The 23,729-nt window shown below is 42.4% G+C and overlaps 1 protein-coding gene across 2 annotated transcripts in view; it reads left to right on the plus strand.

Moving 5' to 3' along the window:
• The window catches only part of ADAMTSL3 (ADAMTS like 3), a 650,803-nt gene that overhangs the window by 522,083 nt on the left and 104,991 nt on the right, over positions 1-23,729 (plus strand). For both annotated transcript variants that reach the window (XM_030189627.1, XM_030189628.1), the window contains exons 16-19: positions 976-1,271; positions 12,858-12,987; positions 17,789-17,984; positions 23,287-23,466. In XM_030189627.1, the coding sequence (XP_030045487.1) occupies positions 976-1,271; positions 12,858-12,987; positions 17,789-17,984; positions 23,287-23,466 (802 nt within the window). The remainder of the gene's footprint in view (positions 1-975; positions 1,272-12,857; positions 12,988-17,788; positions 17,985-23,286; positions 23,467-23,729) is intronic.

The raw sequence follows: 23,729 nt of genomic DNA on the forward strand, positions 1-23,729 counted from the left end.
GCATGATGGGAGTCTATCCCATTATAGGAACAGTTCCCAAACGGTGTACCACGGCACCCTGGTGTGCCACAGTGAACTCTCAGGGGTGCCGTGGCAAATCCTGACCTCCCTTCCGTGTACCTTTTGCTGGCTGGCTGCACTGGTTCAGCAGGCATGCTGGCATGGCAACAGGAGCACATGGTGGCTGCCTCCGCCTCCTGAGCTGAGCTCCCCCCTGCATATTGTTGCTTGAAGGAAAGCTGTTGCAGCATGAAGGAGGAGCTTGCTGCGTGCTGCAACTTCCACCACCGAGCTCCGAAAGCAAGACAGAGACAGGACTTCCCTGGATCCTGACCATGCCTGGCCCGTGGCTTTAGCTGTCAAGCTTAGCTCAGAACGCTTGTCAGTCATCAGGCAGACTGAAGGCAGGAAGGGCCACCTGCTGCACTTCCCCTGTGGAAGTGCTACTTGCAGCAGGGAGCTGAAGAAGAAGGACAGGAGGAGCCTGCCATGTGCCACGACTTGGCCTTGCTGCGCCGAGGCAGGACTTCGGGACTCCCGGCCAGGCCATTAGAGCTAGGGTCAGCATTGCAAGCTCAGCTCACTTAGTTCAGCCAGCCATCAGAGGGGGTTACATCAGGGTAGGAAAGCTTGCCAGTGCCAGTTCCAGAAAGCACTCACTGCCATACCAAGCTAGCTTGCTGTGTAGGCTGAGCTGGGGAGGGGTACTAAATCCCCCTGCCTCTCCTCTCTGTGGGCCATTCATTTCATTTAGTAAGTAAGTTTTTAAAGTTAAAATAGCTTTTTTTCTGGTTTAATTTAACCTGTGCAATCCACTGTTGTTCTTCAGTGCTAGTACTCTATACATTTATGAACACCAGGGGCATATAAATGCAGGTGCCCCCTACCCATAACCTCTCATATAGAGTACAATGTAAATGTTACTGACTTGCCCCATCTCCTTTTCTCCTGTCCCAATGTTGCAATTCTCTGTAGGTACATTCCTGAGCCCTGGTCAGCCTGCAGTACCACGTGTGGCCATGGCGTGCAGGTGCGAGACGTAAAATGCCGCATTCTGCTCACATTCACTCAAACAGATATAGAGCTGCCTGAAGAGGAATGTGAAGAACCCAAACCAGCGACAGAGCGCGAATGCCACCTCCCGCTATGTGACAGCGATTCCCTGCCCTTCATGCCAGAATTTACACCATCTGAAGACCAAGATGATGCTAAGGAGGTGTACGACTGGGAATATACTGGATTTACGCCTTGCTCAGTTTCATGTGGGGAAGGTACTGTACATTTTTCTAGTGTATTTTGTGGTAATAAATCGGTGCGGTCAGGCATTCCAAAGTATTAATATGTACCATTTTGTGAAATTGTTGAGTACAGTATTCACAGTTTACTCGCTTCACTTAGGATAACAAAACAGCACCATCAATGCACCCCCCAAAAAATCTGTTTTCCTGCCTCTTCACTATGGGGTCTTTTTACTAAACAGTGGATGCCTGCGCTAGCATCAGCGTGCGGTTTTGACATGCACTGAGGCCCCCTTTTATCACAGCGGGTAAAAGGCTGTCCATATTCGGGGAAAAAGAAATGACTGTGCAGTAAGTGAACCATATACCGCATGGCCATTCAGTGGGGAACCCTTACTGCCACCCATTGAGATGGTAGTAAGGGCTCTCACGCCAACCCGGTGGTAACTGCGCGGCGCTGCCTACAAAAATAGGACATTTTTTTGTAGTGCCAGAAATGGCATGTTCTAGGGTTAGGAACTACCGCCAGGGCTACCCCTGCTTAGTAAAAGAGCCCTTATATTCTTTCATAGTAACATAGTAAATGACGGCAGATAAAGACCTGAACGGTCCATCCAGTCTGCCCAACAAGATAAACTCATTTTACATGGTTTGTAATACTTTATTTGTATACCCGAGTTTGATTTGTCCCTGCTTTTCTCAGGGCACAGACCGTAAAAGTCTGCCCAGCACTGTTCCTGTACTAAAAGTTCTGAAGCTAACGTCGAAGTCCCTTAAAATTTACACTCCAGCCCATCCATATCTATTAAGTCACGATAAGGACCATAGAAGTCCGCCTGCACCGGTTTTACTCACCAATTACCGGCGTCACCACCCAATCTCTGCTAAGATTCCATGGATCCATTCCTTCTAAACAGGATTCCTTTGTGTTTATCCGACGCATGCTTGAATTCCATTACTGTTTTCTTCTACACCACCTCCCGCGTGAGGGCATTCCATGTATCTACCAACCTGTTGTTCTATGCTTAAGTCTACTTTCCTTCTTAGTTTCATCATGTATTTTAGCCTTCTTATTTGTAATGGAATATTTAAGGGCGTAGAATCAACGTGGGCTACCATTAAGGGGCAAAGGGGCCCTTTTACTAAGCCGCCTAAGCATCTGCACGCACCCAACACGCACCAAAATGGAGTTACCATATGGCTACCGTGTGGCCCTTGCGGCAATTTTTTTATTTTCTGGCACGTGTCAGCTACACTGCCAAGTGGCATTTGGCGCACATAGGTCATTACTGCTCGGATACCGCATGAGGCTTTACCGCTAGGTCAATGGCTGGCAGTAAGGTCTCAGACCCAAAATGGACGTATGGCAATTTTCATTTTGTCGCACGTCCATTTTTGGCAAAAAATTTTAAAAGGCCTTTTTTGCAGGTGTGCTGAAAAATTATTCTGCGTGGCCAAAACACGCACCTACCCTACCGCAGGCCATTTTTCAGCGCACCTTAGTAAAAGGACCCCATATTTATCAGCCTGAGCTACTGTTAAGATGTGTTATTTTACAACTAACTTGTGCTATTTTAGCATAGGCCCCATTATATAGAATGAGACCTTTTTACTAATAACTGGGGTTACCAGTAAAACAACATGTCTTAAGGAGAAAGTTATCAATGCGGGTTACCATTAAGAAAGGCTATTTTACTGTTATCCCAAATTATTATTAACTAGGGGGAAAAGTATCAATATGAGATGTTGTTGAGACATGTTATTTTACTGATAACCACAGTTATTAGTAACTAGGTCTCATTGCATAAAGTGGGACCTATGCTAAAATTTCATGAGTTAGTGGTAAAATAACATGTCATAACAGTAGGCCATGTTGATAACTTCCCCACCTAGTATGAAGAGTTTCAGTGTCTGGTAACTAAAGCTGATATTGTGATGTCATAATGCCTCATTCCACCAATGCCTAAGAGCCAATCTTATCTGTGAAGTCACAATGGCTTGATTGCCCTATACTTGGATCACTTTATTACATATACAGAGATTTTTTAATTAACCCTAGTTATCAGTAACTAGATCTCATTTCATAAAATGGGACCTGTGCTAAAATAGCACAAGTTAGTGGTAAAATAACACATCTTAACTTTAACCCATATTGATATCATCCCCACCCCGCCTCTTAATAGTAACTCACATCGATAACTTCTCCCTTTAATGTTTTAGGATTAACACATACAGGGGTGGCTCATTTGTACACTGTCATGTGAGTGACTTAGCTTCAACTCCCAGTACTGGCTCCTGTGTTTCAGGCCAATCAGTTCTGGAATTTGAGGTGCTGCTCATATCCCTGTGTGAGGGGAGTCTCAACCGTTGGTCAATGTCAACATTTAGCAGTCAGACTTAGGATGTACATTAACTGAATCCTGGCCCACAACTTTCACTGTGCCCACTGGGTGAAATTAGGAGGGGATGATCCAAAATAAGAGAAAAATAGCCCTTAGTAGTTGCTTATGAAGGCTGAGGGTCTTGTAGCCCACTGCAGGTTGCTGCGCTATCATTAATATATATTGGGGTCAATATACAGCAGTAGGCATTTTTTAAGCCTCTGGCAGCGTTCAGTGCTGAGCATTGTCTGGGCATCGGTATTGAATATCCAGATTTATGTGGCTGGCCATCTCTTAAGTGATTAAGCATGATATTCAGCAATATTCAGGAGCCATGTCTGACTGGTTAAATCGCTTTGAATATCGACTCCATTATTTCACTGTTAATCCCAGTTATTAGTATAAAATGGGATCTGTGTTAAAATAGAATGAGATAGTGGTAAAAAACCCAAGTCTTAATGGTAGCCCACTTTGATAAGTATGCACCTACGACAGAAGCCCCAAAAATGGGATATAAAAAAGAATAACACACTGTTCCATTCTTTCTTGTGCAGACCCCTTTCAGTTGCTTTTCTCATGTGGACAGTTTTTTTAATTGCAAAGTAGAGGAGTGTGGTAGCCGTGTTAGTCCACTCTTAAGGTTATCAATAGAAATCAAACAAAATAAAACATGGAAAAGAAAATAAGATGATACCTTTTTTATTGGACATAACTTAATACTTTTCTTGATTAGCTTTCGAAGGTTGCCCTTCTTCGTCAGATCGGAAATAAGCAAATGTGCTAGCTGACAGTGTATATAAGTGAAAACATTCAAACATTACTATGACAGTCTGACAGGGTGGGAGGATGGGGGTGGGTAGGAGGTATGCATGGGGACATCAAAGCATATCATTGATATTCTAACAGGATGGGTGTGGATAGGTGAGGGGTGGGGTGATCAACAGAGACATACAGCTTTATGGTTTATAATGGGCTAGGAACCCCAGATCCTTGTTAAGTCCTTTCTGTTGGGTGTTAAAATATTCAATCATTCTGACTTCAAAGGTCTTACGTTCTTGTATGGTTTTAATGTTACCTTTTAGGATTCTCACTGTGAAGTCACTGGTACAGTGTCCTGGTCCTGTAAAATGCTTTGATGTCCCCATGCATACCTCCTACCCACCCCCATCCTCCCACCCTGTCAGACTGTCATAGTAATGCTTGAATGTTTTCACTTATATACACTGTCAGCTAGCACATTTGCTTATTTCCGAACTGACGAAGAAGGGCAACCTTCGAAAGCTAATCAAGAAATGTATTAAGTTACGTCCAATAAAAAAGGTATCACCTTATTTTCTTTTCCATGTTTTATTTTGTTTGATTTCTATTGATAACTTTAATTGCAAATAGTGTACTGGCCAAAACTGGGATGAAAAGGGGGAATCTAAAGAATTGTGTTGCCTGATAACAGAATGATTGCAAAACATTGCTAGTTGGCTACATATGAATCTAGAACTTCAGGCTCATCCATTCTTCCCAAAGAGCTTCATTTAGCAAAAATGCACAAGAGCCACGTGAGATTTCTGCAGATTGCATATACCAGTTCTTAAAAAAATAATAATTAGGTGCAGTGCACTGGCAGCACTTTGACGTGTAAAAAAAATGCACTCACGGGGTCCAAAGGGTAGCACTTAAATGAAGAGATGCAGACAGCTTTCTGTCATAGATGTCAACTCCAAACACACATGGAGCAAAATCTGGAGGTAAGCAAGCATGCTTCAGCTTTGGTAAGTCAACTTTAAAAATACTCTTTGCATAATTGGCTTTTTAAAAAGCTATATTTCTTCCTGAATGCAGCTAAAATGTTTCCTGCCCACTCTCTTGGCTTCCTGTTGGCATGCTTCCTCAGGAGAAAGCTGAATGAACACATTGGTACCTTTGCCTTATTACCACGTACATGGTGAGATCTCTGCGTATTGCCAGATACAATATCGACTGCACAGAGCTCAAATAACTTTAGAAAGTCCATGCACTTACTGTGATCCTTGGGTAGCAATTGAGAGCAACTGGTGGCTCACAGTACCTGGAGCTAATGGAAAGCATGCACTTAGCTTACTGGAAATTTGAAACATAAAGTCATAGCTTCTTAACACTAATAAGGTATTTTAGGCCAATGAATCTTTCCTTACCATATCAATGTGAATAGGTGATTGGCATGAAGAATGTAAGGATTACCTAAAGAGTGAGAATCTTTATTAATGTCACGGCATCTACAGTACCTTGTCTTGGATTTGGGAAGTTCCGGGAAATGAAGGGTAATGTCTGCATTTGCACTTCAGTTAAAATATATATTAGAGCTGGGTTTTCACTCATGTTTAGTCCCCTTCCCTTGTTAGAGAGAATTTAGTGTAGCACAGAACAGCCAAACCCTATCTGGCTAGGGGACTAGATTTAGTCCAAACCCAAATGGTTTGATCAGGTTTGGATGGATGTTCATTTATTTTATGCACTTTGCCAATAAACTGGCTTAAAAATTTATTTCCAAGAAACTCTTGATGTCCTATAATCCATCTAAGGATCTTTTTTCTATTTGCAAACAGGTGATATCCTGCTTAGCAACGAATACTATAAACATGCATAAGCATCCTTCAGCAGAAGATCTTTCTGTATTTTTCATTAATAAGATCGATACTGTAGTGAGCACATTTCCAATGTTACCCACTCCTTCAACATCTCATTTCCCATTCTCAGGCTGGTTCACCTTCCTGGTCTTCATTCACTCAACCCTCCTCTCCTTGCAGAAAGCTATGTCTACTATGAAAACAAATCCACCTATGCATCCAGCTTTTCCTACCTAAGTGCACAACTGTGGAACGCATTGCCAAAAGCAGTAAAAATTACGCTCGACCACCTAAATTTTCAGAAAGACAGACCTGTTCAGAAGAGCATACCCCACCGGCCCAACATAAAAATACCTGGACACATGCGACACAATGTAACCAAAGATCGTAACGGACATTACCTGACTCTGCTTCCCCCTTTCCCTCTCTAGGTTCCCCCCCAATTGTACCCACCATACATGTACCTCATTCTACCACAATATCACTTTGTATTCATTCATACCATGTATTTGTTCAGACCGGAATCGGCTAATGCCATTAATGGTAATATGTAAGCCACATTGAGCCTGCAAAAAGGTGGGATACAAATGTAACAAATAAATAATAAATTGTCTTTGTGACCCTCTTCCAACTTCCTGGTTAAAGATATCAGAGTTAGATCTGCTCCCAGCTTTGCTATCTCTGATTAAGTTTAGTCTGTCCTCAGGTCAGGTTCCCGATCTATGGAAGAAGGCTATAGTCTGTCCCTATCTTGAAAAAAACCATCCTTAGATCCCACTAGTCTTAGTCTTTACCGCCTGGTATCTAACTTTTGCTACACGTCCAAAGTACTTGTAGAAATTGTATTCGCCCAGCTTACTTTTCAGAAAAATATTGCCCCTTCATCTGCGGCAATCAGGATTCAGAGCGTATTATAGTACAGAAGCCATTATGATCATTTATTTGTTCTGTTGGCAGGTCCCCGACAGGGGTTTCCAGCATCTAAGGCCACTATAGCCCACTGGCTTAAGGAACTCATTTTTTCTGCTTATCTGCTTAAGTACAAAAGGACTTAAGTACAAAACCTATTATGGATCCAACTTCTCCTTCTTAGGCAGCCAACTCTGGAATGCCCTACCAAGACCTATCCGAGCAATCAGTAACTATCTGTCCTTCCGGAAATCACTAAAAGCCCATCTGTTCAAGCAAGCATACCCAAATGACCCACACTAATCTCATGAACCCATATACTCAACAAATATCCAGGAGACAATAACCCAAACTACATCTCCCACTAAATTCCCTTATACGTATCCTATGTACCATCCCCCTCCCACCTCCAGTACCCTTCACCTATGCTCACCTACCCCTTCCTCACACCTTCTTGGGTGGCGGAGCAGGTGGGGGGAAGAAGGGGTGGTGGTTGGGAGGCGAGGATAGGGGAGGGCAGACTTATACGGTCTGTACCAGAGCCGGTGATGGGAGGCGGGAAATACTGCTGGGCAGACTTATATGGTCTGTGCCCTGAAAAGGACAGGTACAAATTCAAGGTAAGGTATACACATATGAGTTTGTCTTGGGCAGACTGGATGGACCATGCAGGTCTTTTTCTGCCGTCATCTACTATGTTACTATGTTACTACGTTCTCCTACTCCCTTCTCCTTTGCCCATCTTCACCTACCTATCTCCTCTTTTATTATTCTGCTATACTTATATTTTCTCTATCAACACTCTGTAATCCCTATTACTATGTGAGCCGCATTGTACCTGCTATGAGCGGGAAAGCGTGGTGTACAAATGTAATAATAAATAAATAAATAAATTATGACTTCTCTTCTTAGTGAGCTTCATTCCCACTTTCATCAACACAACATAGTCTTAGCTATTTCTTTGGACCTTTCTAAAGCTTTTAATCTGGTTAATCACTCCTTTCTCTTTGCGTTTTTTTTCTCTTGGGATCTCTGGTACAGTTTTAGCATGGTTCACTTACTTACTATCCCATTGCTCATTTCAGGTTTTGTTTTCCAAACACAAGGATTTGCACCAAGGGGTACCTCAAGATTCAATTCTCTCTCCTCTTCTTTTCAGTCTTTTTTAAAGCCCTCTTGCTGTCCTCATTCAATCTTTTGGAATTTCAGTTTACTTCTATGTGGATGACATTCTTTTACTATACCCCACCTTCCCATCTATGCCATCCCTCGCTGCACTACATACATGTCTCCAGTCAGTTGTTGCCTGGCTTCAGAACCATCAATTAGTACTTAATACCAATAAAACTGTTGCATGCTGGTTTGTTATTTAGCGTGCTTATTGACTCAAGATTAATAAAGTGGTAAAAGGGGATTTTGAGAAGATTATGATCTCTGAAATATCTGTTTCATAAGAAAGTATTACATACTTTGATACATGCTTTATAATATCGAGGTTAGATTATGCAAATGTGTTTTATGCTGGTTTATCAGGTAATAAATTGAAAGAGATTGCAAACTCTGCAGAATGCAGCTATGAAACTTTTGGGAAATAAGAGGAAATATGATCATGTTTACCCCTTATTTGTGCGTTAAATTCAGAATTTTTTTCAAGATTTTGTTTTTGGCTCATAAAGCAGTTTATGAGGTAAAACCCTCCTATTTAAATAGCCTGACCATTCCTTTTATTCCAGAAAGGGTCCTTAGATCTATGCAAGATTATCTGATGGCTGAATCATCTAGAACTAGAATAAGGGAAATCTGGGCTAGGGAAAGAACATTTTCTTGCTTAACACCCCATCTATGGAATTCGGTTCCAAAAGATATACAAGCAGAGTTAAATTCTAAGAAATTTAAGATCATGCTTGAAACTTATTTTAGGCAGGCTTTTGGCTTTATTGATCAAAAGGAAGTCAGGATTTATTAGGTATTTGTTAATGGGAAGACAATACTCCTATGTGAATATCCTGATTCAGAGTGTCTTGAGAGTATGCTGTTAGGCATTCCCTGTCTTCAAGAGTTAGAGTTCCTTTTCCTTTTAATATTTTGAAATGTTTATTTTTATTTTGTTAACCACTGTGATCTGTTTAAGCCAAGTGGTATATTACATTTTGATAATAAACATAAATAGAAAAATGGAGGCAAAAGCTGAAATGGAAATGACAAGAAGCCAGGCTCAGCATGTGGAGAACTAGAATCATCTCCAACAAATACAACAAATCCAATATGAGTAATTCATTACTATCAAACAATAAAATCAAGGTGCATGAAATATCATAATGGTAAAATAAGTGTGCAGCTGATTGTATTCCTTTGGCACTTAATGCATCTTAGTAAAAAGACCCTAAGGGGCCCTGTAAAAAATGCCTTTTTAAAAAGTTTTGCCGAAAATGAACGTGCAGCAAAATGAAAATTGCCGCGCATCCATTTTGGGTCTGAGACTTTATCACCAGCCATTGACCTAGCGGTAAAGTCTCACACGGTAACCAGGCGGTAATGACCTAAGCATGTCAAATGCCACTTGGCGCACATCCAATACATGTGTCCGAAAATAAAAGTAGCCGGATGGTAACTCCATTTTGGCACGTGTTGGGCACGCATAGATGCTTACACGGCTTAGTAAAAGGGCTAAGTTTGTACTTGATGTAATTGAGGGTTAAAAGTGACTTGCCTAAGATCACATGGAGCTGTGGAGGGATTTGAACCAGGCTGTCCTGGTTCTCAGCCTACTGCTCTAACCATGAAGCCGCTCCTCCGTTCCTGGTGCTGCTCAGACAGGGAGTGGACAGAGCTTCAGGAAAGGTCTCAGCATGTTGCTCCAAGACAGAGAGAGTTTATTTTTTTATTTATTTGTTCCATTTGTATCCCACATTTTCCCACCTATTTGCAGGCTCAATGTGGCTTACATAGTACAGTAGAGGTGATCGCCAATACCGGTATGAACAAATACAGAGTGAGGTTATGGTAGAGTAAAGTTCATTTGTGATAGATACATTGGGGATCATAAGGGTGAAGAGTTACGTTATGTCCAGTACGAGCTTTTATGTTGTTGTGTTGCAGGGTTAAGGCATTTAAGTTGGAACATTCGGGTATGCCTTTTCGAACAGGTTAGTTTTTAGGAGCTTCTGGAAGTTTAGGTGGTCATATGTAGTCTTAACAGTGGTTGGTAATGCGTTCAATAGCTGTGTGCTTATATAGGAGAAGCTGGATGCATAGGTTGATTTTTTATTTGAGTCCTTTGCAGCTTGGGTGGTGGAGATTTAGGTATATTCGTGTTGATCTTGTTTTGTTTCTGGTTGGTAGGTCTATGAGGTCTGTCATGTATCCCGGGGCATTGCCGTAGATGATTTTATGTACCAGGGTGGAGACTTTGAACGCAATACGTTCTTTGATTGGGAGCCAGTGCAGTTTTTCTCGTAGAGGTTTGGCACTTTCAAATCTTGTTTTACCGAATATGAGCCTGGCTGCTGTGTTTTTGAGCAGTTTGAAGTTTCTTTACGATTTGTTCTTTGCATCCCGCATAGATTCCATTACAGTAATCTAGGTGGCTTAGTACCATAGATTGTACTAGACTTCGAAATATTTCCCTTGGGAAAAAAGGTTTCACTTGTTTGAGTTTCCACAATGAGTGGAACAATTTTTTTTGTTTTATTACATTTGTACCCCGTGCTTTCCCACTCATGGCAGGCTCAATGCAGCTTACATATTGTATACAGGTACTTATTTGTACCTGGGCAATGGAGGGTTAAGTGACTTGCCCAGAGTCACAAGGAGCTGCCTGTGCCTGAAGTGGGAATTGAACTCAGTTCCCCAGGACCAAAGTCCACCACCCTAACCACTAGGCCACTCCTCCACTCCTGTTGTAGTTTTCACTTGGTTTTCTAGTGTGAGATTTCGGTCAATTGTAACTCCGAAAATTTTCAGGCTATCTGAGATAGGGAGGGTGAAATCTGGGGTGGTTATGTTGGTGGGTTGGTTCGTGTTGTATTGGGATGAGAGGATGAGACAGTGAGTTTTTTCTGTGTTGAGTTTAGTTGAAATGCGTTCACCCATGCGTTCATGATGTTCAAGCTGAGTTTGATTTCTTTGGTGATTTCTGTTAGATCATTTTTGTAAGTGATGCATAAAGTGATGTCTGCATATATGAAAGGGTTGGATAAGGACTTAGCTTTCATTAGGTTGAAAAGGAGCGGTGATAGTGGGGATCCTTGAGGTACTCCACAGTCTGCTTTCCATGGTGATGATAAGTTCGAATTCGACTTCACTTGATATGTTCTTGTTGTTAGGAAACCCTTGATCTAGCTAAGTGCACTTCCACCAATCCCGAAGTATTCTAGGATGCTTAGTAGTATATTATGGTTCAACCATGTTGAGCGCACTAGACATGTCGAATTGTAGGAGAAGTACGCTTTTGCCTATTGCAATTTCTTGTTTGAATTTGGCTAAGAGAGTGATTAGTACTGTTTCAGTGCTATGTTGGAGCGAAATCCTGATTGTGATTCGTGTAATATTGTGAATTTATTTATGTAGTCGGTGAGTTGTTTGTTTACCATGCTTTCCGTCAGTTTGACTACCAGTGGGATTGATACTACTGGGCGGAAGTTGGTGATATCATCTGCTTATTTTTTTCCATGCTTGTTCGAGTTTCCTGGATTGTGTTTTTAGTTTTTTCAGTTCTTCGTTGTACCATGGTATCAAGTTATGCCTACGTGAGGTTCTAGTTAGTAGGAGTGCTATTTCGTCTAATATGTTTTTCCATCTTGTATCCCAGTCTAGGAGATCGTATGTAGAGTCCGTTTGTGCTGTCCATTTATTGTTGTACATCTGTTGCCAGAATGCTCCAAGTCTATTTGGCCTCCTGTACTGTAAGTTGTGCATTCTAATATGCGGTGTGAACTCTTTTTCTGCCAAAGTAGGGATAGGTTTGGTTTGGTTTATAGTGGTTTGACCATGTTGTGTTTGTCCATTTGATGTCTGATATTATTAGGTTCTGGTCTGTGGACAGATTGTGTGAGATAATGTCAAGTGTGTGCCCTTTGGCATGGGTTGCCTGAATATGTGGCCATTTGAGGTCCCATAAATGGAGGAATTCCTTGCATTCGCATGCGCTGGTGGAGTTTGGTCTTCTAGGTGGAGGTTGATGTCTTCTAGTAGTAATATGTTGGGGTTGGTAACGCAGGTGTTTGATATGAAGTTCATGAAGTGTGATTGGCATTCGTTCCAATTGCCTGGTGGTCTGTAGAACAAGACACAGTTTAGGTGGTCAAGCAGAGTTGAAGGAAAGGTCTCAGTGTGCTGCTGCATCAACAACAAGGAGAGGATAGCGCTGTATCAGAAGGGATAAACTGTTTGGGTTTTTGTCTGTTTGTAACTACACACTTACAAAACTGCAAGTTCATTAATACCGAGTGGAACAGACTGACTCAGCCCGGCTCCTTTGAAGACAGCATTCTGTGGCCATCTCGTTTATGAAGCATTCTGATGCCAGAGAATTATACAGTGAATTAATCTTAATAATGAAGTAGGTAGGATTTGAGAATTAAGGAAGCATATAACTGCTGGATAGCTTTGTCTATCTGGTCATGTGGAGATATATCACTGTCACTGTTAATGGTCTACTGTGTTTTCAAATGAAAATACCCCAGAATTTTGTTTTATAGTTAATACACACATTTTGTTTTTAAAAATAGGAAGACAAGACGCCATAGTAAGGTGCCTGCATTTAGAGACAAAACTGGCAGTGAACAGCACCCTGTGTGACATCTCCACCCGCCCACCCGCAATGACTCGTGCCTGCAGTATGAAACTTTGTCCACCAAGGTACTATTTTCATGAAGAAATTTGTCATATCTAAATGAAATATGGAACACTATTAAACATAAGGGATAATGATGGGTTGATTTCTTTTGTATAGAAACTATGGTATAACATCTGCTGTTCAATGGAAGGTCATAAAAGTAGGGGGAGGGAAGTAAGCAACCAGGCTGATGCAGTCAGAGATCTTCTGCTAGTTCAGCAATGGCTGCCACTCTTTCTGTTCTGTGCTGAGAGTCTTCAGTTTGGAGCCAGACGTTTTAGGTCTTTAGAGATCTAGATTTAGCTTGTGTCTGTCTTGTAGCTGAGGGCAAGTTACATTCAGGAACACTAGTCATTTTCCTGTCCCTGGAGGGCTTACAAATTAAGAGGCCCTTTTAGTCAAGGGGATTAAGCCCTAATGTGTGGTTAATGTGGCTTACCGCAAAACACGTTAAAAGCATTTTGCAATGATTTGCCTGTTTGCATTTGCTAATCATGTGCAATTTAATTTGTTGTATTTGGGGGGGGGGGGCATGAAATGGGCGAGGAATGGGTGTTCCAGGGTTATCCCGCTTGCATGTTCTGATTGGCGCATATTAACTGGGTAACGCAGACTTAATGCGGGAACACAAAGGAGCTGCTAAGTTCTCCCATGTTAATTCATTCATTTAAACATTTGGATACCGCTTAAACCTAAGTGGTTTACAGTTTCATTTTGCAGGTACTGGGTCTGTCCCTAGTACATCGAAACATAGATACATGACAAGGGCCAAATGACCCATCCAGTCTGCTATTTCTCAGTACCTACTAACTCCTCATTTTCCTAAGGGATCCCACGTGCCTGTTCCAAGCTTTCTTAAATTCCGACACAGTCTTCATGTCCACGACCTCCACCGGGAGGCCGTTCCATGCATTCACCACCCTTTCTGTGAAAGAGTATTTTCTTAGATTCCTCCTAAGCCTATTTCCTCCTAACGTCATCCTATGCCCTCTCATTCCAGAGTTTTTCTTCATTTGAAATAGTATCACCTCCAGTACATTAACGCCACTGAGGTATTTAAACATTTGTATCATATCTCCTCTCTCCTGCCTCTCTTCCAGCATATACATGTTAAGGTTCATGAGCCTATCACTATATGCTTTATGACCGAGACCGCTTACCAATATGGTCACCGCCCTCTGGACTGACTCCATCCTGTTTATATCTTTCCGTAGGTGCAGTCTCCAGAATTGCACGCAGTACTCTAAATGGGGCTTCACCAGAGACTTATACAAAAGTATTATCACCTCTTTTTTTGCCCTGCTTGTCATCCCTCTCCTTATGCACCCTTCTGGCTTTGACCATCATCATATCTACCTGTTTGACCACCTTAAGGTCATCAGACACAATCACCCCCAAGCCCCGCTCTTCTTTCGTACACAGAAGCACTTCACCTCCTATATTGTATTGTGCCCTTGGATTCTTGTAACCCGAGTGCATGACCCTGCATTTCTTAGCATTAAACCTTAGTTGCCAATTATTGGACCGTTCTTCAAGCTTTGCTAGATCCTTCTTCATGCCATCCACGCCCTCCAGGGTGCCCACCCTATTACAGAGTTTGGTACCATCCACAAAGAGACAAACCTTACCAGACAGTCCTTCTGCAATATCACTCACAAAGATGTTTAAAAGAGCCAGCCCAAGGACCAACCTCTGCGGTACACCACTGATAACATCCCTTTCCTCAGAGCAAGCTCCATTTACCACTACCCTCTGTCTTCTCCCAGTCAGTCACTTTAGGTCTCATACCGAGGACATTCAGATCCTATATAATAATTCTCACCTCCAACGTTCTGTGCTTGGGACCATGGATCCCTGGAGGTGGTCTGCTAGGCAGACACGCACTGACGTCACTGACAGCTGATTCCAAGGCAAGGGGAATCAGCTGCCTCGGAATCAGCTGTCACCCCCCGCGCTACTGCCCCCTCGACCCCCCCTTCCGCGAACCTGTCGACCTCCCCTCCGGCCTTCCGAAAACCGTCCCCCGCCGCCGTTGTGGACTACCTGTGCTGACGGGGGACCCAAAACCCGACAGCCGAAGTGCTGTTGTGCCCTTCACGTTGCTTCCTCAATCATCATCAGACGCACGCAGAGGAACTTCCAGAGAAGATGATTGAGGAAGCAACGCGAAGGGCACAACAGCACTTCGGCTGTCGGGGGTTTGGGTCCCCCATCAGCACAGGTAGTCCACAACGGCGGCAGGGGGCGGTTTTCGCCGGCATGGGGGGGTTGACGGTCGCGGAAGGGGGGGAAGAAATTGCCTGCCTAGGGCCCATTTCCTTGCCTTCAGAAATGGGCCTTTTTTTACTAGTTATTAATAAGTCACTTGTGCGGAACCATGTCAAAGGCTTTGCTAAAATCCAAGTGGTGGGCTCACAGTCTAAGTAGTACATTGTACTACTGTTGTACCTGGGGCAACAGTGGGTTAAGTGACTTGCTCAGGGTCACACGGAGCCGCAGAGGGAATTGAAACTGGTTCCTTATTATCTCAATCCACTGCCGACCATCAGGCAGCAGTGGGAATTGAATCCAGTTACCCAGGCCTGCAACCCACTATGCTAACCATTAGGCCACTGCTCCAGCTCCACATGCTAATGGAACCTGCGAAAAAAAAAACCAAAACCAAACTTTAAAATACTAGCGCCTTACATATATGGGCTTAGCATGGGAAGGTCGCATGTTAAAACGTGCTAAGCCCATATTTTAACACATTTTGGTAAATGGTCCCTAAGAATGGTTCTCAGCTGCTCTTCTCCACGTCTGCACATTGTCACTTGTGTCTGGCTTTTGCACTGTAGGTTCTTTTTGTACAGTATGGTGCTGACCTCCAGACAATGGTGCAGGACATAACAGGATGGATTCCGTAAATGGCAGTCAACATTCAGCACTGAAAGAATCAGCACTGAACAATTTTCTATAACGGGCCTTCCAAGATCAGCACTCTTTACAGAATAGCATGTAGTGCTGGGATCAGCACTGAATTTTGAGTGCGAGGATTTCCATCAACTGAAACCAGCACGCAAGCTGGGCGTGGATACGCAATATTATATAGCATTGTGCACATCTTAAAGGAACGCCCCGACCTACCTGTGTCCCTCCCATCCTCACAGTCCCTTTGCAGATACTCGTGGAAACACTGAGGTGCTATTCTGTAAATGGGCACGTAAGTCTGTTTTTATGTGGATCTGCCATTTCTGTCCTGCTTTGGTCCCTTGCATGCATTAGAAAATTTCGGCGCAGAAGTAGCACCCAATGTTAGACCACATGGGCCAGATTCTGTATATAGCCTAAAAACTCCGCAGAGGATAAAAGGGTGCCTCGGCGAGCGTCAAAAATACATGCCGAGGCTAGCGCAGACCACCTTTTGCCGCAGCTTGGTAAAAGGGGCCCATAATCAGGTACAGTAGGTATTTTTCTGTCCCTGAAGAACTTGCAATTAATATAAAATAATTTTAAAAGTTGAACTGGGACCTTCGGTTCTCAGTGCATTGCACTAGCCATTAGGCTACACCTCAGACCTGTTTGCTGCTCTCTTAAGAATGTCCATAAAACCTGAAGGTGTCATAGACCCTGGTATCGCTTGCTGGTTTCACAGTCAGGGGAGAAGGAGAGGAACAGTAACCAGTGGAGAATTAAGGAGGTGTCGTGTCTTAATCCCTCCAATAGACTTCTTCTCAATCAGAGCAACTTTCTGTAGCCTGGATGTGACAAATACCAGATCTAAATACAGACATTCATAGAAATCCCTTCTCCTTCTGTGATCAGAGTTGGATATCCATATTTTGGGCCCTCCCTAGCCCTGCCCAAAACACACCCAGAGTAGACCACACCCTCATACTGAAGTGTTAGATTTCCATATCCTGCCTTTGTAAAATTAGGATTTGAATGTCCATGCAATATGGACACCTAAATGCCAGTTTTCAGACACCCAAAGCAAGAATAGAGCTTCTAAAATAACCACCTTGATATAGCATATGTGAATATGGAATGATGCATTTTATTTTAATTATCACGTTTTATGTCCTGTTAAATTAAAAAAAAAAAGAGAGTGGGAACTGGATCAGGTTCTTCAGAAACAGACTCAGGACGCTGAAGTGAAATTATAGGTGTTTATTTAAGCTAACTCAAAGTAGATGTTAAAACACAACCAAACAAAATGAAAATGCACATCCTTATTCAAAATCAACTATACATGGAACACTCACAGGGGTGCTTTTACTAAGGTGCGCTGAAAAGTGGCCTGTGCTGGTGTAGATGCGTGTATTGGACCCGCGCAGGTCCATATTTCAGCGCGTCTGCAAAAAAAGGCCTTTTTTGCTGAAAATGGTCATGTGACAAAATAAAAATCAATGCGTGTCCATTTTGGGCCTGAGATCTTACCGCCACCCATTGACTTAGTGGTAACATCTCATGCGTTAACCAGGCAGTAATTGTCAGCGTGCATACACTGTCGATTACCGTGCAGTTAGCGCCATGCGGTTGAAAATAAAAAATGCTTCCTGCCGCATATATCGGACATACGTAAAGAATGGAATTACCACCTGGGGCGCGTGGTAGCTGGGCGGTAGTTTCAAATTAACATGCGTTGGACGCGTGTAGGCGCCTACGCACCTTAGTAAAAGTGCCCCACAATATGTTGAAGAAATATCCTAAAATCCTGGAAAGGGCAGATCTCTTGTAATAATGAAGGATTTGACTGGAATAGGATTTCTATGTGACTGAGCCCTACCCTTCTCCGTGACTGTCTGACTATGTGCAGTTCACTGGCTTTTCTTCCTGGCACAGGTGGCAAGTGGGTCCCTGGGGTCAGTGTTCTGCTACCTGTGGAGTTGGGATACAGACAAGAGATGTGCATTGCCTGCAGCCTGGAGAGTCCAGCAATGCAAACGAGGAAGAATGTGGTGACAAGAAGCCCTCTGTTGTCCAAGCCTGTAACCAGCATGACTGTCCTTCCGCTTGGCATGCAGAGGAATGGCAACAGGTACCTTAGACTTGAAACCTGATTGATTGGGTGCATCCATCTTCCACAACTCAGCTGGGTCATACTTTAAAAAAGGAAAAGTATTAACTGAATCTGCTCTTTCATAGTGGACCACACTGCTGTTCTGCTGACGCACATTGGAAAGAATAATCCGAATCATAGTTACCTGATGCTAGGGTTCACCTTGGGGATCAGCACCTGCAGCCAAAAAAGTAAACAGGATGTTAGGAATTATTAGGAAAGGGATGGTAAATAAGACTGAAAATACTATAATGCCTTTGTATCGCTCCAAGGTGTGTTCAGTGTCTGGTTGCTGTATCTCAAAAAAGATATAACGGAATTAGAAAAGGTTTAATAAAGAGTCACCAAAATGATAAAAGCGATGGAACTCCTCTCGTATGAGGAAAGGCTAAAGAGGTTAGGGCTCTTCAGCTTGGAAAAGAGACTGATGAGGGGAGATATGATTGAGGTCTACAAAATCCTGAGTGGTGTAGAATGAGTAAAAGTGAATTGATTTTTAGCTCATTCCAAAAGTATAAAGACTAGAGGACACTCAAGGAAGTTACATGGAAGTACTTTTAAAACAAAGAGGAGGAAATATTTTTTCACTCAATGGATAGTTAAGCTCTGGAACTCTTGCCAGAGAATGTAGTAATGGAATGTAGTACCGGCAGTTAGTGTATCTGAGTTTAAAAAAGGTTTGGACAAGTTCCTGGAGGAAAGTCATAAGTACATAAGTCCACAAGTATTGCCACACTTGGACAGAATGGAGGTCCATCAAGCCCAGCATACTGTTTCCAACAGTTGCTAAACCAGGTTACCAGTACCTGGCAATTTCCTAAAACAGTACTATACATTTTATGCTGCTTATCCTAGAAATAAGCAGTGGATTTTCTCCAAGCCCATTTTAATAACGTTCTATGGATTTTTTCTTTAGGAAGCCAGCCAAACCTCTTTTTAAACCCCACTAAGCTAACTGCTTTTACTACATTCTCTGGCAAGGAATTCCAGAGTTTAAATACACATTGAGTGAAGAAATATTTTCTCCGATTCGTTTTAAATTTACTACTTTGTAGCTTCATTTCGTGCCCTCTAGTCCTAGTATTTTTGGAAAGAGTAAACAAGCGATTCATGCCTACCCGTTCCACTCCACTCATTATTTTATAGACCTCTATCATATCTGTTATTGAAACAGACATTTGGAAGCTACTGCTTGCCCTGGGATTGGTAGCATGGAATGTTGCCACTATTTGGGTTTCTGCCAGGTACTTGTGAACTAGCTTGGCCACTTTTGGAAACAGGATATTGGGCTAGATGGACCATTTGTCTGACCCAGTATGGCTATTCTTATGTTCTTATGTTTTGTTGGGTTATGTTAATAGCTTTTCCTGATTCAACTTTAAGGCTGCAACAGATCGCTCTGAATGCCACTGCAAGAATGTTAGTGGTAGCTAACTGATTTGACCACACAATGAACGGAAACAACCCTATGTAAAAAGTTGAGATGTACGAGTAGCCTTCCAGTCCAACAGTAGAGATGTTATTGGTGAGTATCATAACTATGCAAGCTAACTTGACATGGATCCGTGTTTCACCATGCAGCACCTGTTTCAGGAGTTGTGTATCTGGAGCAAAACATGTTTGGTCACAGTATGTCAAAACAAGCACCGTGAGGGTGCAATAACAGCAAAAATATCCTTACAAGGACCTTGTAATTACTCAGTACTCCAAACACCACTGAGTAGTGCATTTTTGCTGTTGTTGCACCCTCATGGTGCTTGTTTTGAAATATTGTGACCAACCAAGTTTTGCTCCAGATACATGACTCCTGAAGCAGGCATTGGGCACAAAAACACAGGTTTGTTTTGAGTCTGCTTGCATATTTATGATAGAACCAGCACAAAAACAGAAGAACTACACTCCACAGGTAACACACAGCAAAAAACAAACAGTGGAGGTGACCACAAAAGGAGAACAATCCACACCAAGGGTGCCGAAAAGTTTATTATCTTCAAAAAGACTCCACACAAATTGTATTTCAGCCACAAGGGCCTCTGTCAGGAGTCTAAAAATAATTTGGCAGCACCGGTGGTTAGGAGGCAGGGCTAGTACTGGGCAGACTTCTACGGTCTGTGCCCTGAAAATGACAGATACAAATCAAGGTCAGGTATACATATAAAGTAGCACATGAGTTTCTCTTGTTGGGCAGACTGGATGGACCATACTGGTCTTTTTCTGCCGTCATTTACTATGCTACTATCCTGCTTATTTTCGAACGAGAAGGGCGGCCATCTTTCGACACAAATCGGGAGATGACCGCCCTTCTCTCAGAGGCGGCCAAATCGGCATAATTGAAAGCTGATTTTGGCCGCCTTCAACTGCTTCCCGTCGCGGGGGCGTGTTGGCAGTGTACCGAAGGCGGGATGGGGGCGTGGTTAAGAGATGGCTGCCCTCGGCTGATAATGGAAAAAAGAAGGGTGTCCCTGACGAGCATTTGGCCGACTTTACTTGGTCCATTTTTGTTCACGACCAAGCCTCAAAAAGGTGCCCCAACTGACCAGATGACCACTGGAAGGAATCGGGGATGACCTCCCCTTACTACCCCAGTGGTCACCAACCCCCTCCCACCCAAAAAAAAAATTATAAAACATTTTTTGCCAGCCTCAAATATCATACCAAGCTCCGTGACAACATTATGCAGGTACCTGTTACACTTGTGGTGGTAAATGTGAGTTCTCCAAACCCCCCCCCCCCCAAAACCCACTGTACCCACATGTAGGTGCCCCCGTTCACCCATAAGGGCTATGGTAGTGGTGTACAGTTGTGGGGAGTGGGTTTTGAGGGGGATTTTGTGGGGCTTAGCACACAAGGTAAGGGAGCTATGTACCTGGGAGCAATTTCTGAAGTGCACTGCAGTGCCCCTAGGGTGCCCAGTTGATGTCCTGGCATGTGAGGGGGACCAGTGCACTACAAATGCTGGCTCCTCCCATGACCAAATGCCTTGGATTTGGCTGTTTTTGAGATTGTCGCCCTCAGTTTCCATTATTGGCAAAAACCGAGGGTGGCCATCTCTAAGGTCGGCCTAAATGTTGGGATTTGGGCGCTCCCAGACCGCATTATAGACACGAAAGATGGGCACCCACCTTGGTCGATTATGTGGTTGGCTCCGCACCTTCCCGGCGCCGTACCCAGAGATGGCCGCCCTTATAGATGGGCGCCCCCATTCGATTATTCCCCTCCATGTTACTATGTAATACATAATCATAGACCAAACCAAATATTTGGTCACTGCCACTGTTTTTGTTTTGTGCTGCATTTTTATGATACTCATCAATAAAATGTCTTCAGCATTTTTATACATCTCTACTGTTGGATTGGAGGGCTACTTGTACATCCTTACCCTGTTTGGCTGATTTGAGTCAGTATCACCAATTCTTCAGGTCCTTCATTGGTTGCCCATTGGAATAAATTACCTTCTTCCTTACAATCTACTGTGAATTATAATCAATTTAGGGTAGATATAAAGACTTTTGTAATTCAGAAATTACTTTTGAATCATTAAAATATCTTTTTATATTAGTTCAACATACTGTATAATCTATAGTTTATTTCAATTAGTATTTCTGTCGATTGTAATTCTTGGTTTGATACACTATTTTCTTGGTTGTAATCTGCATAGAACTTCTGTGAGATATTTGTGGAGTATAAGAATGAGCTGTTAATGTTATGTTTACTTTGTAAAGCTTTAAATCATGATGCTCCTATAGTTGTTGCTATCCTGCTAAAGCTGTGTGAGTCTCCAAGAGCACTGAGATCAGAAAATTGTGGTCTTTTAAATGTACCCTATTGTCAACATGTGCTTGACCATCAGGCTCATTTTCAAAAGAGATAGACGTCCAAAAAGTGACATAAGTCAGCATTTGGATGTTTATCTCACAGAAACGTCCAAACCAATATTATCAAAATCTCTTTTTGGACGTCTTTCTCTGAAGTCTGTCAGAAGGATGTCCAAATCTCAAGGGGGCGTGCCAGGGGCGTGTTCGAGAGGGGACTTGGGCGTTCCTAAAACATGGACTTCTTTCAGCAATAATGGAACAAAACAAAGACGTCCAAGACTAAAACTTAGAAGTTTTGAGCTAGACCTGTTTTTATAATAAATAGCTGCAGTGGGAATTGAACCCATGTTCCCAGGATCAAGGTCTGCTACACCTACACTAACCACACGTACACTACTCCACTTAAGAAGTACCCCAAATGACCAGATGACCACTGGAGGGACTCGGGGATCATCTCCCCTTACTCCCCCAAATCACAAAACATTTTTCCAAACAGCATTTTCAAAAGGAAAAGATAGACTTTTTTTGTAGAAAATGAAATTTCCTGTTCTGAATTTGGACGTTTTACAAAAAATGTCCAAATTCAGACTTAGATGTGATATCCAAAAATGCCCCTTGTGAATTTGACTTGCCCAAAGTCACAAGGAGCAACAGTGGGAATTGAACCCATGTTGCCAGGATCAAAGCCCACTGCACTAACCATTAAGCCACTCCTCCTCTGTTTTGAATGTTTTGCATTTGGATGTCTTTTTGTCCAAAAATGGACCAAAACAAAGGACATCCAAATCATAGGGTGTCCATAGTATTTTCAATCACAAAAGATAGATGTCCATCTTTTTTGAAAATGATCTTCTCCTCGCCTCTGAATTTGGACGTCAAAACATCCAAATTCTGATTTATACATTTCTTTAGAAACTGCGCCTCCATGTGAGACATGGGATCATGTCATTTTAGTAGTAGGACCTATCCTGTGGCTTTCTGCTTTATATGATGGTATGTACATATTTATACAGCAGCTATATTGCAATTAGAACACCAACATCCTAATCATCAGCTAATTAAATATGGATTTTGAGCTGTTCCTTCAACTTGAGTATCATTAGCGGATGATTAGGATGTTGGCATTCTAATTGCAATGCTGTAATAATATGTATTTATCATCATTTTAATGATTTTAATGAATGATTGTATTGTGTTAACTTTTGTTGGAATTGGTATGTGTATGTTGCATTGTAATTTGTGCAGAACTTTGGATAAAGCAGATTATAAGCTTTAAATGAGGTCATCTGCATGACACCAGTTTGTTCCATTTATAAAACTAGAATTTGTTGGGGAACTTTTATTATGATGTTAAAATGAAAAATGTGACTTTGCAGACACACATGGAAGAGGATTAAGTAAGTCAATGAAGGAAATATTGTGAGATTTCTTGCATTCATACTTTTTATATTCTTCTGTTTCTTTAGTGCTCTCAAACCTGTGGTGGAGGGACGCAGAGCCGCAGAGTGAGCTGTAAACGGTTATTGGCAGATGGGAGCTTTCTGAGTTTCTCAGATGAGCTTTGTCAAGAGCAGAAACTGTCTACCTTCAGATCATGCGCTACAACTGATTGCCCACCACAGATAGTTTTGGGAGAATGGTCCAAGGTTAGTAACCTGCAGGAATTTGAATGAATAATTACCTCTTCAGTATTGCTGTTTGCTGATTAAATTATTTTTTAGCAGCAGTATTTTCATTGAATTTGGTTACCTTCAAGCTTGCTTATAAACAAATTCATATTTGAGCCATGACTTTACTTTCAAATGCTTAGCATATCTGGGTTTAAATAGGTTTGGAGGAAACTCCATAGTCTGCTATTGAGAGATGGGGAAGCCACTGCTGTCCTTGGGATTGATAGCATGGAATGTTG

The sequence above is a fragment of the Microcaecilia unicolor genome, chromosome 1 (genome assembly GCF_901765095.1).
Source record: "Microcaecilia unicolor chromosome 1, aMicUni1.1, whole genome shotgun sequence".
In the NCBI taxonomy this organism is placed as follows: Eukaryota; Metazoa; Chordata; class Amphibia; order Gymnophiona; family Siphonopidae; genus Microcaecilia; species Microcaecilia unicolor.